This window comes from Cynocephalus volans, chromosome 1 (assembly GCF_027409185.1).
Source record: "Cynocephalus volans isolate mCynVol1 chromosome 1, mCynVol1.pri, whole genome shotgun sequence".
NCBI lineage: Eukaryota > Metazoa > Chordata > Mammalia > Dermoptera > Cynocephalidae > Cynocephalus > Cynocephalus volans.
Genome location: NC_084460.1, coordinates 142669563 through 142688022, shown reverse-complemented (window position 1 = coordinate 142688022; position 18460 = coordinate 142669563). Strand labels below are relative to the sequence as shown.

Genomic DNA, 18460 nt, shown 5'->3' with positions numbered 1-18460 from the left:
CTGTCAGTGATTTTTTTCCATAAAGAAATAAAGATTCTCTGCTCTTGTACAGCATGTTGCACTCAAGGAATTTTAGTGAATCACTTTATGATCATGAATTACTAACCCGCCCACAGCATACCTGTGAAAAATAGACCTGTTACAGATGAACAGAATCGAAAATAATCATACAGTAAACTGGTGGCAGAAAGGGAATGGAATAGAGACATGACAAAGGAGAATTAAGTTTACAGGTAGGATGAAGGAAGCTAATCAGCCGACCTTAAAAGAAGGAGAGCAGCCTGGATTATCCAGGTGGGCTCAACACGATCAAAAAGGTAGGAGCAGGAGGAAGAAGAGGAGGCCAGGGTCGTGTGATGTGATAGAAGGACTTGACCCACTGCTGGTGTTGACTTTGAGGTAGAAGAGGAGTGTGGGCAGTCACTAGAAGCTGGGAGACACAAAAAACCAGATTCGCCCCTCAGGGCCTCCAGAAGGGAATGCAGCCTGTCCACACCTTGATTTTAGCCGTGAGACCATGTTGGACTTCTGACCTACAACTGCTGCAAGATAATAAATTTGTAGTGTTAGCCACCAAGCTTGTGGTAATTTGTTACAGCAGCAACCAGGAAACTAATTTATAGCTGCTTAGTCAATTAGGAGCAATTAATGCAAACACAGTCGTGGAAGACTATAGATAATCAATTTATGCAACCCGAAAATAACACAAGTCCATTTTGGAATAATAGAAGTAGAAGCACACAGATTCCTTGGCTTAAAGAAATGTGGAAAAGGAAATACGTAAGAGGAATGTTTTTTCGCTTCCATTTGAATACTAGAAGAGAAAAGGGATTAGTAAAAAGAACATATTGACCTAAAGAATGAGGTAGAATCTTAAAAATGGTAATTGGAGTAGCATTCCAGGAGTTCTGGAATCTTTGTCCGTAGGGTTCTTTAAGATACACAGTGACCTGTCTATTTTATAATACCCTGAATGGCTTAGATATTTACCTGCCTGATGACAGCGCTTAAACAGTCTCTCACGGCTTCCTCCAGCCTAAATATTCTATACAGACTTGAGTCTACTCAATTCTGTACTACAAATATTTATTGCCTATCTACTTAATGTAAACCATTCCGATATGAATAATAAAGAATAAGACATAAACCTTGACTTTAAGAAGTTCACAATTTAATAATTAACCAACATAAATAAACAATCATATTCTAGCTAGATAAGGAGAAAAATCATAATGGATGAATAAGTCATATATTGATAAAAATTCATCAAATATGTAAAAATTAATACATTCTTATTGATCCTAAAACAAACAAATATCATTGGTCATCATTGGAGGTTATCAGGGCACCAATTTATGACAATAAGAGTTTATCCTGCCTTTCCCCAAAACACTGTGTATAAGAGAAATAAAAAAGGAGATGAAATAAAATTCTTCTTTATTATCAGCTAAAAAAGGCAGAAGCAATGATAGAATTAGAAAATTGCCATTTTAAGGCCGGCCCGTGACTCACTCGGTAGAGTGCGGTGCTGATAACACCAAGGCCACGGTTCGGATCCTATTTAGGGATGGCCGGTTGGCTCACTGGCTGAGCGTGGTGCTGACAACACCAAGCCAAGGGTTGAGATCCCCTTACCGGTCATCTTAAAAAAAAAAAAGAAAGAAAGAAAATTGCCATTTTACAACTCCTGTGTAAAATAATGGATCAGGGCAATGATAACCAACAGAGGCGAAAATTTGATGGGGAATTTTTATAATAGAGGGATCAGACTGAGACTACCTAAACACACCAGTCTTAAGATCACAAAGTGAACAGACAGCTATTATGTACCTCTTTTTATGAGTCATTAAGAAATACACAGTACTTCCTATAAAGTATTATTTCCCCCCCAAAAGCTAAATCCAAATATAATACAGCTTCCGGGTCTAATCCTTTTCATATGAAATACAGAGGATAGAGAAACTAGTTCAAAAAATACAGAATGGAAGCCACCAGTTAAATACAGAAAGTGGATGGACTGCACCATAAATGACCTGATTTCTCTAGAAACAAAAGACATTTAAAAAGGGAAGGAAGACGGGATTGTTACAGAATAAAAGAGACTTAAGAGACATGATCAAATGTAACATATAGACTTTGTTTGGATCCTGACTCAAACAAACCAACCCTAAAAGGACATTTTTAAGATCACCAGAGAAATTTAAATATGAATTAGGTATGAAATAATATTATGAAATTACTGTTATAATGTGATAAAGGCATGGCATTCTTAAAAATATTCCTTACTCATACTGAAACATTATGAGATAAAAATGTGACACCTGGTTATGCCTTAAAATACTCAAGCAAAAAAAAAAATAGTATGTATGAAAGAATACATATAACAGTTAGTAAAACAGTGGTACTCAAGCTGTGTGATGAGACATGAGGGTTCATTGTGATATTCTCTCTTCTTATATGTTTGGAATTTTCCATAATAAAAAATTTTAAAGGATAAAAACAGTAATAAATAAATAAAAGGGTTCTTAGTTCATTTAATTAACCTTCATCATTAAAACAGCCAAAGGTCGGAACAGTGAAATATTTGTGCTAGGAATTTTCTTTAGTTTTCTACACATTTTTTTCCTTAGTAATTTAACTTGTATCACTTTAAGATTGAATGCCTTTCATCTCATATGGAAAGGTTTACAATTGACCAAATTCTCAACTTATACAACCAAAAAAAAAAAAAATCTGTTATAAATAAATCATTACTTCTCACACTCAGTGAAAAAAAGGAGCAGTAGATCTGTTTCTGTGTGGGGGTAAGCATACAGTTTCCAGTCACTTTTTATAGTAAAGAGTAAATATAGTGGAGAAAACTTGCAGACTTTCAAATTCTTTATGGTTTATATGGTCAAGGTTAGTGTTAATTACTTTTGTCAAAAGCACCTAATTCCCATGGTTATTTGTTAGCAAACTAGTAGGTTTGCTTTCAAGTGATTATTTTATGTAAAATCTAGCCTAGACATTTAATCAATAATATTACCCTCCTGCCTGATTTTAAAGTCCAACAGAGACTTCTCTATGAGGAACTAGAGGCGACAGCACAAAATAGATTCATGTTCAGCATTTTCTACATATATGCATAAACACTAGAGCTGATATAAAGTAGTTGAATTTACAAGGTTAAACTTCTGAAGTGCATGAAAAGGCTCTTAAGCAATAATCCTAGCATTGGAACAAAATATAAATCTTGTCTTGGACTATTTAGAAAACTTTTGAAAGCATTTACAATCGTGGATTCTTTTTTAAAAAATGTTATCCTTTAAAAGTGTTTTGTCTGCAAATAATTTTTCTGGAGAATACTAAAAAGTGACCCACATCCTCAAATTCCATTTTAATGTGATTAAAAACATATTCAAAGAAATACAAAATTTTATAATACATAGAAAACCTTTAATTTTTTGTCTAAAATACTCTAAATTTTTTAAAAATACATTTTTTTCTTTTTAAAGGTAGTTTCTTATAAAAAGACACCCCAGAAGGTATAGCTATTATCTTCCACCAGAAGAAAGTAAAGACACAGCAGGAAGGAAGATTAGTCCACATAAACAAACTAGGTTTAAGCCCAGGAATTTCAGCTAAATTTTTCTCTATACATTTTTAAGTTATGTCCTTAACAATTATAGATACAATGACAATGAAAATGACTATTTCTGAATGCAATAAAATTTTTTAATGTTTAAGGAATTGTGCTATGTGCTGCAACAATTATGAAGATGATTTGTAACTCTAGCATTTAGTTCAGTTGAGGATGCAGAAGAAATGATTCTTGCCATCAAGATTTGTACATCACATTACACCTATTACCTAGTACCTCTCTTCTTTCTGAACCTGATACCCAAACATCTTACCAACTACAGCTTCGGTGTATTTCCCTTCTGCGGGAAGAGGGAAGTACTGGTTTGGCGACATGTTGCTGCCATATCCCAGGAGAAAACCTTCAAGCTTTACGTTTGGATTTGGACGCAGGAACTTCAAGAGGATGGAGTCACTTGTCGTATTGATATGGACCTTCAGGTTTGGCCTTTTACCTAATGATGGGAACGAGAAAATAGGTAGCTGTTACCCAAGCAAATTCTCAGCAAGGATTGGTTGCTGAAGCGTTGTTCATGGAAAGCATGCATCTGCTTTGCTACTCGGTATCATAACACATCCCCCAAATGACCAAGCTGTAGCTAATTTTGAGATCAAAGAAAATGGACTTAACATATACAGCCTAGAAGATAAAGTAAAATCTTAGGGTTGAATACTTGGTAGCTTCTTACTGATGAGGTAGATGGAATTTTGGCTATTTTGACTACCAGCAGTTGGTCAGAACCTTCACTTTATCCACACTGTTTGGGGATGGTAAAAGGACCTGAATTTTCTTGCTGATAAAATTAAATTACTACACCTTGAAAACTCCCAGCCTCCTCTACACTCTGGAGACCCACACCCACAGATGTTAGTCATTGATAGAGTTGGAAAGGGAGGGAAGAAGGAATGTTTCTGGTTTAGGGGTAACTGACATGGTGGAATAGGAAGTGCTGGAAGGCAGAGAAGGGTTGAGGAGAAAGATGATTAGTTCCATTGGGAGCTTATTGGGTTAGTGAGATAACTACATGGAGATGCCAACAGTGAACTGAGTAAGTGTGATGCTCAGGACTGGGGTATAGACCCATTGGGGTGTTATTAGCCTGGAAGTGATAATTGGATGAACTTTCCCAGAGAGACTATGGAGAGTGAGATGGGACCTCTCTAAAGTTCTCAAGACTTTTTTTTAACTCCTGAGGCAAGAGAGGCAAATAATCACACTAAGCAAGGGTCTTCACCAAGCAATGATGAAACAAAATTGTGCTTTGTCTTTGGAGCAAGAAGATACTGGGTTCAAACTCTAGCTTTGTTACTATCAGTACAGCCTCTGGCAACTCACTGAGCATGCTTGAGCCTCAGCTTCCTAGTTTGCAAATGGTGGAGAACACTTACTTTTTTGGTAGGTTATTTACAAAGATTAGTGCAAATGGCACAACCTTAAAGCCAGCACATAGTAATAGCTCACTAATTACTTACTAATACAGCTCCATAATGCTTTAACCATGATTCAGAAATCCAAAAAGCTCTGTATGGTTTTTTGTCCAGTTCCTCTAAAAAACATACAAATTTGGCAATAAAACCCCATCTGAGCCATCATGAGATCAGTTAGTCTTTCTTTAATACCACTTGATGTGACTATTCATATGTTTCATTATAGAAATGTGTTTAGTTAAGTGGTGCTGACCAAGACTCCACTGAAGAGGTTATGTAATATATGTTTAGGCATCCTAGTACTTTTCGAAAGCCCCCCAAATTTCTGAATTCCAAAACATGTCTGTCCCCAAGGATTTTAGATAAGGGATTATGAACCTGAATTATTTTCTTTCTTTATTCCCCAAAGATTGAATATTTAAAAAATATTTTGCCTATTGGGAAGGCTGCTTTTACCAGCTTAATAATTCCCATTCCATTTCTCATTAATCAAAGACATATTGTATAAATACCAATCATCACATCTGTATGACATGGATCCCCAAGGTCATCACAGTGAATTTATTCTACTTCAGCCAAAATCATCCTGGACAGCCTCCATATAGCTATGTAAAAGGATTCTATTAGGCCTTTGGAAAAAGAAAGCAGCCCTTTCTTGGATACCAGGTTATGGGAATCACTCATACACCAACAGCCAGGATTATACTTCACATGTATGTGCATAGTACTTTGAACTTCCAAAAAACCTGATGAAATTTTTAAGAACTTTTTTATTCTCAGATTGGTATTTATATACCTATGGCTAAGTTAAAACCCAGAGATATTAGATGACTTATCCAAAGTCTGAGGAAAAGACCTTACAGCTCATCTAGTCCAATTCCTCCAAACGAGGAAATGGAGGCACCCAGCACGTTAAGTCACCCCACATGTTAAAGGTGGGGTCAAAACTGGATCTCAGGTTCTCACTAGGCTAAACTCCCCTGTTCTCATTTTCATTGAGACCTCTGTCATTACCCAGTAGAGTAAGAAGTGGCCAAGCCACTGAGCATAATGCTCAAGTTGGAGCTAACTGCTGATGCTTTATCCTAACTTCACTGGATTTTGATAAGGTGATTTATACTTCAGATAAAACACAGATTTTTGTCCAATCCAATTTCCCCATTTAGAAATATGCCTTGATTAGCCCTGGAGGTACTCCATCCTGCTCAATAGAATGAAACAAATGTAAATCAAGCACATATTCTGCTACCTTGGAAGGTTATCAGGTCTCACAATAAATCAATACACAGCCAGCCTCTTTCCAACATCTCATGAAAAAGAGATTAAGGAATCTCTTAATCTCTTAGCACTTAGACTACACTCATATTTGACTAAAAGCCAAGAGTCACAGCAGCAGTATCACATTAGACCTTTGCTCATGGACTCTGACCTGACATAGTACACTATTACTTCCCTGGGAAAGTGGAAAAGATGGTTACACCAAATGAGAAAAAGGAAGGCCGTAAAGAGAACTGCTAACCAGTCAAAGTGAGAGTGATCACACTTCTTCTGCATGGGGCTCTTCATAACTCCAGGCTTTTTCCCTTTTGCTAACAATTTAGGTACACAAATACATCAACACCATATAATTTTTCAAATAAATTGGCATTTAGCTGTCCTACTTTCTCTAAAATTTCAACTCATACTCCTTTGTAGAGATAAACTTAAGAATGTTCTGAGAAAGAGAAATACGCAGGGACAAATCTCAGCTCAGTACAGCATTACAAACTTAATATTTTAAGACCATCATCTCAGTTCTTCATTTACAGTAAGGAACTCAAATCCTTTCGTTATCTTACCATTCATTACTTCTCTTACTACTTCTCAACATATCTCATCTGGCTTTGGCCAGTGTAACGTTTCCACATTCTGCAGTGCATGCTAGGCCCTGGCTCTACGCCCTAGCTCACACTGCCTACCCAGAACGGGTTCCTCTATCTCTGGTTTGCCTTTTTTACACCCCATTGACACTTTCAGTGGTCAGCAAAAAGGTCAAGCCACTTTTGCCCTTTCAGACTAAATCATTTTGTCAAATCTTCCTTCTAATGAATGTGTGAATGAGTATTCAATGATTTTTTTATGCTTTCAGACTGTTTCCCCAATATTTTAGGATCTATCTTAATCTTTAATAATAAATTTATCAAATTTTTAATCTTTGATAATATGTTTTTCCTCACTCTGAAAAAATCTGGTTTAATGGTTTGGAACAGTAATCACGTAATGACAGTTATCTCTCAACAGTTGATATAAAGACCTTGAATGAGTGACTAAAGGTAGACATAATAGAAAATAATACAACATGACACAAGCTTCATTAGTACAACATTTATAAGTAAAAGAGCACCTATGCCACCTAGAAATGTTCAGAAGTATAGAGAAATAAGGGAACTGGAAGAACATTTTATTGCATGTTATGTGAGAAACAAAGCATATGCCAACACGAGTGAAAGAAAATAAAAAACGAATGTGAACGTTGTGGGAAAAAAACACTAGTATGGCTTAGGAAAAAGATTGCACATTGGCAAAATAGAATCTTGTGTTTATGACAGTGGATTCTAATCTTTTTGCAACACCTTAGGGTATCCCTAAATATTTCAAAGGATGTTGTAAAATTCTAAAGGAAAAAAAGAAAAGCCTCTTAAAACAAAATTGAAATTAATTTGTTTTTAATTTTTAAAAGTAAATACATGCCCTGCAGTGTTAAAAACAGTGAAGAAGGTGGTGAGGTTGGAAAATGAGACAAAAGGTAAATCCCGTAAACTCAAAGAACTCTGGATCAACTGGAGGAGGCAGATTACTGTTGTTGCTATTGATGCAGGTGTAGAGCAAACAATGTTGACCACAGAATTCTGTGGCTGTAGTCAATTTCAGTCAAGTTCTGCCAAAAAAATATAGCCCATACATATGGTACTTAATTAAAACAGCTAAACTATCAGGAACATCCAGTCACAAACCTGTGAGAAATAAATCACTGTTGAAATATATTCAGTAGGAGAAATTCTTTCATGTATAATCTCTCATAAGGTTACCTTACCTTATGCTTTCCAAAATATTTAAGAATGTGGTCTAAATTGTTGATATTAAGTTGGTCAAGATGATAAAATTACTTCAAGAGAAAAAAACTCTGCAAAATATTAAAGCTCTTCTCTAAAAGTAAAGAATACCTATTAGTGTGGAAACAATAATTACCTTAGCTTATATGCTCTCAATGTTATAAAACACTAATGACAAAATTACAACTATTCTAAATAGCAAGATTGAGCTATTACCAGATCAAGTAAAGCATTAATTTTCATAAGATGCTAAGTAAAAGAATAGCTATAATACTGATGTTAATAAAATAATGACTCTGTTTCAGGATTTAAAGTATAATCCTATTCTTATGTATAGTAAGTGTAGGACAGTGAGCATAACTGACTTCATCTTAAGCCCTTCCTGTATAGTTATACAGTAACTAGGGGAAAGGTAGTTAGAACAAAATACAGGAACAACCTGCTGACTGTGAAGAAGGAAAGATTAAGTATCCGTATGACAGTGTGGAACTAGTTAGGTTAAGCTTGTTTACAATCTGCCTATATAAACTTGAGCTGAGCCTTGAGATAGATTGGAGAGAAGCTTGGCATATGCCTTTAGGTTGCTGTCTGCCTGACCCATTACTCTTTAAGTAAGTTACGCTGTGATAAAATTCTTTGCTTTCTTGCATGAAATAGCCTATTTCAATGTTCAGCTTCGAGACACCTTTCCAGTTTCATGGACAATCTGCCCCTGGCACTCTTTCAGACAGTATGTTCCAATTACTTTGCACACATTCCACTTACAGTGCCAACCTCTGTACTTGCTCAACCACTTATTTTGTTATGCAAAATCAAATTTTCTAAAATATTGAAATAATTAAATCAATTCCCATCAGTTCATATATGGCATATGAAGCATAGATTTAAAAAACTGATAAATTGGACTTGATTAGATTTTTAATGTTTCAAACTTTAGAAGAATGAACAAGAAAAAAAAAAGACAAGCTACAGGTTGGTAGAAAATATTTGCGATACATATTATATCTACTGAAGGAGTGTATCCAGAATATATAAATATTCTTTCTATTCAATAACAAGACAAAACACTTTTTAAAAAAAGGCAAAATATTTGAATAGATTTGAATACATTCTTCACTAAAGGAGATATATGATAGCCAAGAAGCACAGGAAAAGATGACCAACATCAGGGGTCATTGGGTAATTTCCATAAGGGGTCGGATAGTAAATATTTTAGGATTTGCAGGCCAGATGTTCTCCACCACAACTCATCAACTCTGCCATCATAGCACATATGCAGCTATAGATATCATGGAAACAAAGGGACATAGCTGTATTTCTATAAAACTATATATATTCCAGGCAGTCCAGGCAGTGGGCTGGATTTGTACTGCAAGTCATAGTTTACCAACTCCTGGTTAACATCATTAGTCATCCGAGAAATGAAAATTAAAACCATAATGAGACACTACACACATAAGAATGACTAAAAGTAAAAAACTGTCAATAACAAGTGTTAAGCTTTGGAACGATTGGATCTCCCATACATTTTGAATGTACAAATGTAGTATAACCACTTAGGAAAACTGTTGAGAAGTTACCAAATAGCCCATCGATTTTATTGCTAGGTATTTACCCAAGAGAAATAAAAACATAAATCTGTGCAAAAACTTGTATGCAAATATTCAAAGCATCACCAAACTGGAATTAAACCCAAATGTTCATCAATAGTTAAATGGGTAAAAAAAATTATGGCTTATCCACACAATGGGATATAACTCAGCAATGCAACAGAACAAATTACCTAGGTACGCAACATAACGTACTTGACTCTCCTGTCTAGCATGCCATCATGCCACTGTAGAACGGGCCATGACCTTCCCTATCTCTGTAACCACATTCTACAGACTGTCCTTCTGACGGAAGTTCATTCAAGCATCTTGCTATTATAGCACTGGTGGAAGTAGTTTTAACAGTACCTGATATTATTATTCACCATTCAGCAAATGGTACATATATAAAATCAGCAAGTCCTTTTCAGGAATTTTTATGCTCCAAGAACTGACAATACCAAGTTTCAAATGTAGGCTACACCCTTCTTAGAAAGTGAATTATAAATGGAATACATTCCAATCAATGCCTTTATGGTCACATCAACTTATTAAGGAGCTATCACATCTCAAGTTTTTGTATTAAGCAGAGCAGTTACTGTTTGACAACACATTCAAAAGCTTCCAAAAAATCATGGTTGATAGCCCGGATTGTATTTAATTGAGCTGTAATGTTAAGATATACAAACCATAATTTTAACATAGGAATTGGCAGTAATTTAACATTTGCTTTAATTCTTAGGGAGTCAAAAAGGGATCATGTAACATAGGCTTGGTGCTCAACTGACTCCCTGTCCTAGTTCCGTGATCCAAGGAAGGATGTTAGAAGGAAAAAGAAAACCATATGGAGTTTTAGTAATTTTCCTCTGACAGCCACAGGGTGAAGGGAGCAGCCAAAGGCAATTGGACAGGTATCTGCAGTTGTTCCTGATCCTTAAATAGAAATGTGCAGTCTTTAGTCAATAGTATAACTTTTTCGTACCAATAATAACGACGACAACGACCTGAAAGCTAATAAGACTAGCGGAAATTTTTCATAACAGAAAAACTTGGCAGCTTCAGTTAAATACTTTTGATGTGAATAAAGATAAAACGTTGCTATTAAATAATATTGGGCATTATTAAAATTGATTCCACCAGTGCTGAAATGGCTAGATGTTTGAATGACCTTCTATCAGAAGAGTCTATCTAAGGTGGTTATGGAGATGAGAGCAGAACAAGGTAGGGAGAAGGAACTAAATTGCTCTGGTGGGCGGTAGTGTGTGTGCAGAATTGTAATTAAAAATATTCACAGAGTAATTGCTAGGCAAATCCTCTCTAAATTTCATTTTTTTACATTTCAACTATCAGTCCCATATATCTCATGGTATCCTGGCTCTCTGTATCTCCAGATTGGAATCCTTTCTCAAAATCTCACAGATTCTCTGTCACTCTCTTTCCAACTCTTTGGGAATAGAGTTTTATCAAGGCACAATAGCAGGTCTCCCACAAAATTTCTGGAAAGAGGATATTACCAACAGTTTTTCAGGTTGCGCACTTGTGGCGCATCAGCTAGTGTCTGGAATCCTGTCGACATCGTCAATTGTAGCACTCTTAATCCTGTTCATGACGCCAATTGTCTAGCTACACGACCACACTAGTTGTTGGGCTCTTTTACCTGCTGGCAGTCCTGCACCAACTGGGCCAATTGTTGAGCTAGGGCTGGGTCTGGAGCTCACAGACCCCTCAAGCCCACTCACAGACTGGGTCACAAACCCTTCACGTGCCAGGCTGGGTCACCAGACCCCTTCATGCAGGTCTATGAGCTAGGTAACTGGCCAAAAGTTCTGTGGAGCCATAGGTTGGAAAGCATGGCCACGCAGGGTGGACGCCTGAGGCAGATGCCCACCCGCCTGCTTCACTAAAACTCCTCTCTACCTCTCTCCCACCCCCCCCCTCTCTCTCTGAAGAACACAAGAACAGCAACAAAACTAAAAAGACACATTGGCGCACATGCGCACTAACTCCACACACACACAATTTGCTTACAATGGATGTGCTAAAACCACACCCAACTGGACCCGAGAGGGCCATGACCAAACTATTCTATTTTCCCAACAATCCACCACCCTTCAGTATACTTGCCATACAATATACGAGTTCAGAATCTTGTGCGATGTTCCCTTAGTGAGTATAAATGATCCTTACATTTACCTACTACACATTACATCCCAGTCCCAAAAGTCTTTAGCTCGTTGCAGTACCAACTCAGAAGTCCAAAGTTCAAAGTCTCCTCTGAGACCAAAAGCAAAAGTCCTTCCAGCTGTGAACGTGTAAAGAGTCAAAAACAAGTTTATCTACTTCCAAGATACAGTGGGACAGACATTGGGTACACATTCCCATTCCAGAAGGGAGGAAAAGAAAGGAAAACAGTCTCCAAACAAATCCAAAACCCAAACAGGGCAAACGTTAAGCACACTGGGGCACCCAGATCCCCAAAGCATTGGGCAACCTCGCTCCTACAGCTTCACCAGAAGTGCAGCCCATTCAGCTGCCCAGTGCCTGTGGCTTTTCCAGGCTGGTGCTGCACACTGCCAGCAGCCTCACAGTTGTGGGCTCCTGGTGGCAGTCCTGCCATCCTGGCTCCACCTAGACATTTCCTCTGTGGGGTCTCTCTGTGAGAGCTCTGATCCCACTTTTCTGCTTGACACTGCTCCATAGATGACCTCCACAGAGGCTCCACCCCTGCAGCAGGTCTCTGCCTGAGTCCCCCAGCTTATTCATACATCTTCCAAAATCTAGGTGGAGGCTGTCACGCCTCCACTGCTCTCACATACTGCTGGCCTGCAAACTTAACACAACGTGAATTCCACCAAGGTTTTCGGCTTTTTGCTCTTTGGAGGTGCTGAGGCAGGATTGCTCCAGCCAGAGCGGCAGGGAGCAGTTTGCCGAGAGCAATGACACCTCAGGTCTGTCCTCCAGAACAAACTCAGTTCTCCTAGGATGGGAGGGGCACTCTCCCAAACTTCACAAATGCTCTCAGGGCCTGTGATGGGTGGGCACCCATCCAGACTTCTCAAATGCGTTTAGGGCTTTTTTCCCCATTGTCATGGTTCTTAGCATCCAGCTGCCTCTCCTCCAAGATAATGTCTTTAGCAAACAGTTTATCTACTTCACCCTTGCGTTTTTCTCCTGCTCTGCCCTTCTCTACCACATAGCTAGGCTGCAAATTTTCCAAATTTGCTCTGCTTCCCTTTACATTCTGGCTTTTGAATTACTTCAATCAGCTCAGCTTACACTGGCTACTCACTCAGTCTCAGGCAGTTCAGCAGCATTTGCCCACACAGTTCAAACATCTGCATTTGTCCAGTCCATCAAGGAGTGGCTGCCCTGCCCCTGTGCATATCTGCAGCTATCCTGTAACCGCTGTCACTGAGACAGGCACATAGTAATGGAGACTAACATTTCCAACTTTTCACCAGGAGAAAACATACTTGAAATTCTGCAGGGGCACCTGTCCTTGGGTCATTTGCCCATCTGCATGTGGCACTCTTTTCTCGGGTTTTACGGCACTCAGCTGGCCATTGGGTTTAAGTGGCACCCTCCGAGCCTTTTGCCTTCAGACAAATGCAACATGGTTTAATACATAACCTCTAGAGCACGTTATACTATCCACCCCTAGGTCTCATAGCTGGAGCCGCCAGGGGTTATCCCTGTTTCTGCTGCTTTACTGTTTCAATTTCTTGTGCACAACAGGTCATGCCTGGAGATGCATGGCTTCCCCAACTCACCACTGGGTTGGTCTTCCCTGGTGTGAGAGGCAGAAGTGGCCAGTTGTAGCACGTCGTCCTTCAGGACATTCATCAGTGCTTCCAAGAACTCTGCTTTCTGCTGCAAATCTCGATCAGTTTGCAGCATAGTTAACAGGAGCCAGGCTCCAGTCAGCAGAAAATTGGCCACTGAGCACCACATGCTCAAGGACAGCCACATTTCCTCCCCCTTCCAAGGGGTTTTGCATTGTAGTATCTGGTCTATGCTGCTTTGCAGTACAGTGTGCAGCAACCAGATCCTGGTCAACAGAAAAATGGCCATAGGGCAGAGCATATTCAAAAGTAGCCACATTTCCTCCTTCTTCCAAGGGCTTTCGGCTCCTGTACCTGCTCAGAATCCTGCCGACTATGCCAGTTGTGGAGCCATGGCTAATGTCTGGAATTCTGCCGAATATGCCAATTGTGGCACTACAGCTAGTGTCTGGAATCCTGTCAACATCGTCAATTGTAGCACTCTTAATCCTGTTCGTGATGCCAGTTGTCTAGCTACATGACCACACTAGTTGTCGGGCTCTTTTACCTGCTGGTAATCCTGCACTGACTGGGCCAATTGTTGAGCTAGGGCTGGGTCTGGAGCTCACAGACCCCTCAAGCCCATTCACAGACTGGGTCACAAACCTTCATACGCCAGGCTGGGTCATGAGACCCCACACATGCCAGGCTGGGTCACCACACCCCTTCATGCAGGTCTATGAGCTAGGTAACCGGCCAAAAGTTCTTTGGAGCTATAGGTTGGAAAGCATGGCCATGCAGGGTGGGCACCCAAGGCAGATGCCTGCCCACCTGCTTCATTCAAACTCTTTTCTCTCTCTCTCTCACTAACTCTCCCCGGCTTCTGAAGAACACAAGAATAGCAACAAAACTAAAAAGATACATTGGTATGCATGTACCAACTGCACACACACACACACAATTTGCTTACAAAGGGTGTGCTAAAACCACACCCAACTGGACCCGAGGTGAGGGCCCTGAACTAACTATTCTATTTTCCCAACAGCACTGCAAAATTGTAAGTGAAAACCATCTTTTATTTGTAGCTGTATACAATAGCCACATTCACAAGGGCCCTGCAAAAATAATTGTTACTTACAAAAATGGATGATTTGATAAGGGTAACCAACCTATCATCCTCTCACCTCTTTCTGTAGGCCTCAAACTGCTCCCTCCCACCCCCATGCCCTTACTACACACATTTACTTTTTAATCTTTCCTGACTTGCAGTTCTGCTGTCACTAGTAATTAGGGATATGGGTGGTGGGATGCCTGGTGTGGGCTGGATAGGGGATCAGCTACAAACACTTTGGACACTGTGCTTCCTAGTTTACAAATAAATTACTTCACCATATATGTAAAACCCAGATGTTGAATCAGGGATCTAAATAAGAACCATAGAAGAAAAGAAATGCTGGACATTTAGGACATGGTGAATTGACAAAACATAGCTTTAGAGGTGGACAAAAGGCATTCCTACTTGTGGTTTGTAAACACGCATCTGAAAACATAAAAAAAAATCCTGATTAAAATGATTAGATGAAGCAAAATTTTTATAAATCTAAAGGAAAATGACACTTAAAAATTGTACAGAAAAAATAGTTGTGGTAAAAGCCCAATAAGCCAATGAACAGCTGCCCTAGTGCCAGGGAAAGGGAGCCCTTAAATAAACTCAGAACTTGACTGTCCTCATATGTGATCAGAAATGTTAGCAAGAAGCTCAAACTAGGCATCCAGTGATCTCTGCTCTGGAAGCAGAAAAGCACGTTCCCTCTCCCAGATGCCTGTTGTGAGTCTGCCAGCTGGAGGACGTGTTCCTACATGCAACACATGCTCTCACGGTTCAGGAAATAAGAAGTCCAAGTTCACCTGGAGAGCTCCCCTTGTAAAGCCACACCTGAATGATTCCCACAGAACCATTCCCCAGGAATCAATTAGTCAACTTTTTATTAAGTCATTATGGTCACCAAGTGCCCAGAGGATGTTTGCTATTTAATTTAGAAAGAAATGCCATTTTGCCAAAAGTCCAAGGGTGGAAATCTTGTCTTCCTAAAAGGGTGCTTCGTATCTGTTTGCCCAGCTGTTTGTATAAGCGAGTTCTATTTCAGCTAAAACAACCACAGTTTCCACCTTGGTTAGAATCCCTAGTGCCCTGATTCCTCAGGCCAATACTTCACTGTCTAGTGACTTTGGATAACTGAATGAGACAGACTAAATCTGCCGGTGTTGACATTTCAGCACCACTTGGCAAAGCTAATAGTTTTACCAAAGGAACAATAAATGCATTACCTACTCTGTAACCAACAGCCAAGTAGGAAAATTACTTTTCACAGACTACTGTCTAAGTCAACAGTCTGTCATTCTTAAGACATCTCATCCTGAGACATAGAGTTGTCAGTTGCACACATCCCCTTCATCGGATTCTCCTAAAATTACTTTTTAAAGTTTGTAGCATGCTGGGGTTGTTTTGAGAGGGGAGTGTGGGAGGGACAACCACATGTAATCAATGACCCTTTATTTGCTAAAAGGGGAGGGGACGGCAGTGATACGATTAACTTTAAATGACAAAAAAACTAAGTAAAATTTACATGCCTTGTGGAATATGTATTTTTACTCATCTGTTTTTCATTTTACCCCTTCATTAACTACTTAGGTACAAGGTGTTAGCGATACAAATTTAAATATGACAGAACTGATCACACAGCCCGTGCATTATAGTAAATTAGGAGAATGGACAAGTCCATTGTTTCGGTGTAGCATGATCTGTTCAGTTAGCACAATGTGGCTACAGCTGAGGGCCTCTAAACCTGATAAATTCTTTTTAAAATAAAGAATGTACAAAAAAAATGTCCCTTTAGTTTTGTTTAACTAGTCACGAAAATTGTTTTTATTCCACAAGGATATGCCAAATGCAGGAAGGAAAGCAGGGGGGAAAATGCTAAGGTGTCGAAGTCTATTTTGTAGTCCCTTTTCTGCACCACTTTGGAAAACTGACAGATTCTTAGTAATTATTATTATTATTTTGCTTTGGTACATGTAAAAAAAAAAGGAAGAAATCCAACAGGCTAAGGAATTGAACAAAACTCATTTTCCTTCTTTTTGTTCTTTTTCTGTTTGATATTCATGAAAATCCATGGAGATGATTTGCTTACATTCTCTTGCTATTTAAAATAAGAAGTGATGGCAGTAGTTCTCCTTATGGGAGGTTGACTCCATGTCAGGGTTCTGACAGTGTGGTCCCCTGATTAGAGAATCGACGTCACCTGGGAACGTGCGAGAAGCACAAACCCTCAGACCCCATTCCAGACCTACTGAATCAGAAACTCTGGGGTGGGGGCAGCAATCTGTATTTCAACAAGCTGCTTGGGTAATTCTGATGTTTACTCAAGTTTGCAAACCATTACTCTTTGCAAATCCAATGAACCAAAAATAAAATTAATGGGCCCAATGTCATTTGAAAGACATTTACAGATATGCAATCCAATACAGAGAAAAAAGACTTCACCCACAACTCTGTTAAATTTTCTATCATGAGAATTTTACATACATTTGGGTCTTTGAAAAAATTCTGTCAATTAGAGTTTTCTAGAATTATAATTTATTATTAAAATGCAGGAAAATCCAAATAAATTATAAAATAAATTTTTTATGGAAAAATATCCTAATAATTTCCAGATAATATTTATTTTTCATGGCACTCCCAAATTGCACTTCAAATACAAAAAAAGAGAACAAATATTGTCATAGACATGTGGAATGTGTGTGACTGTCATATACAATTTTTAACAGCTTTGTTGAGATATAATCTATATACCATAAAATTTGCCCAGTGTTAAGTATACAGTTTAATGATTTTTAGTAAATTTATGGAAGTTGCTAAATTTATAGAACTCACCAAATGCACCACAATCCATTTTGAGAACATTTCCATCACTATAAAACATTTCCTTGTACCTGTCTACAGTCAACCCCTGCTCCCACACTCAGCTCCAAGCAATCACTTATCTACTTCTGTTTTTCTGGTAATTTAATATAAATAGACTCACACAACATGCAGTCTTTCGTGTCTGGCTTCTCTCACTCAGCGTAATTTTTATGGGATTCATCCAACCATGTTGTATCACTGGTTCACTTCATTTTACTGCTGGATAGCATTTCATTTTATGGATATTCTACATTTCGTTTTATTCATTCCTCACCTGATGGTTATTTGGATTGTTTCTAGTTTTAGGTTATTCTGACTAATGCCACTATGAAAATTCATGTACAAGTCTTTGTGTGGACATATGTTTTTATTTTTCTTGGGTAAATATCTAGGGGTAAAATAGCTGGGTCATGTGGTAAGTTTATGCCTAACTTTTTAAGAAACTGCCAAACTTTTCCATTTTTATATTCATTGTTAAGATTGTGAATTTTCTTTTTGCTTGAGCATAACTCCAAATTGTGATTATAGAGAAAATGAGCTATATTGTTTCATCACTATCACTAAATATATGCTATATAATAATGTTAATTATTTTAAACCCTGGGACTCTTTAGTCATTAATGAAGACAAGAACACTTATTTTGTTACAATAATTATTTTAAAATATAGTAACTCCAATTTATCCAGAATACAAGAGATAAGACTTTTGCAAAACATTAACATTCTTAACAATGACTAGATGGTGACTATAAATTACTGAGTTGTCTTCTCAATCTCCAGTCATTTCAGGTTTAAGAATATTTTAGTCTATACTAATTATGTGAATATTTGTTCACCATAAAATTAACTAATATTAGAGAGATTAACTTTACTATTACTTATACTTAAAGTAAAGTTTGATATGAACTTTGACCTGGTAAGCCAAATGCCTCAGTTGGATTTTCTGACTATGGAAATAGATACTTATCTAAAGTAATTTGGAGTTTATTTCTATTTTGATAATAT

At 38.2% G+C, this 18460-nt stretch overlaps 1 protein-coding gene across 1 annotated transcript in view; it reads right to left on the bottom strand.

The window, feature by feature from the left end:
- The window catches only part of ABI3BP (ABI family member 3 binding protein), a 248492-nt gene that overhangs the window by 175197 nt on the left and 54835 nt on the right, over window positions 1–18460 (bottom strand). The window contains exon 3 of the mRNA XM_063114629.1: window positions 3897–4076. Within this exon, the coding sequence (XP_062970699.1) occupies window positions 3897–4076 (180 nt within the window). The remainder of the gene's footprint in view (window positions 1–3896; window positions 4077–18460) is intronic.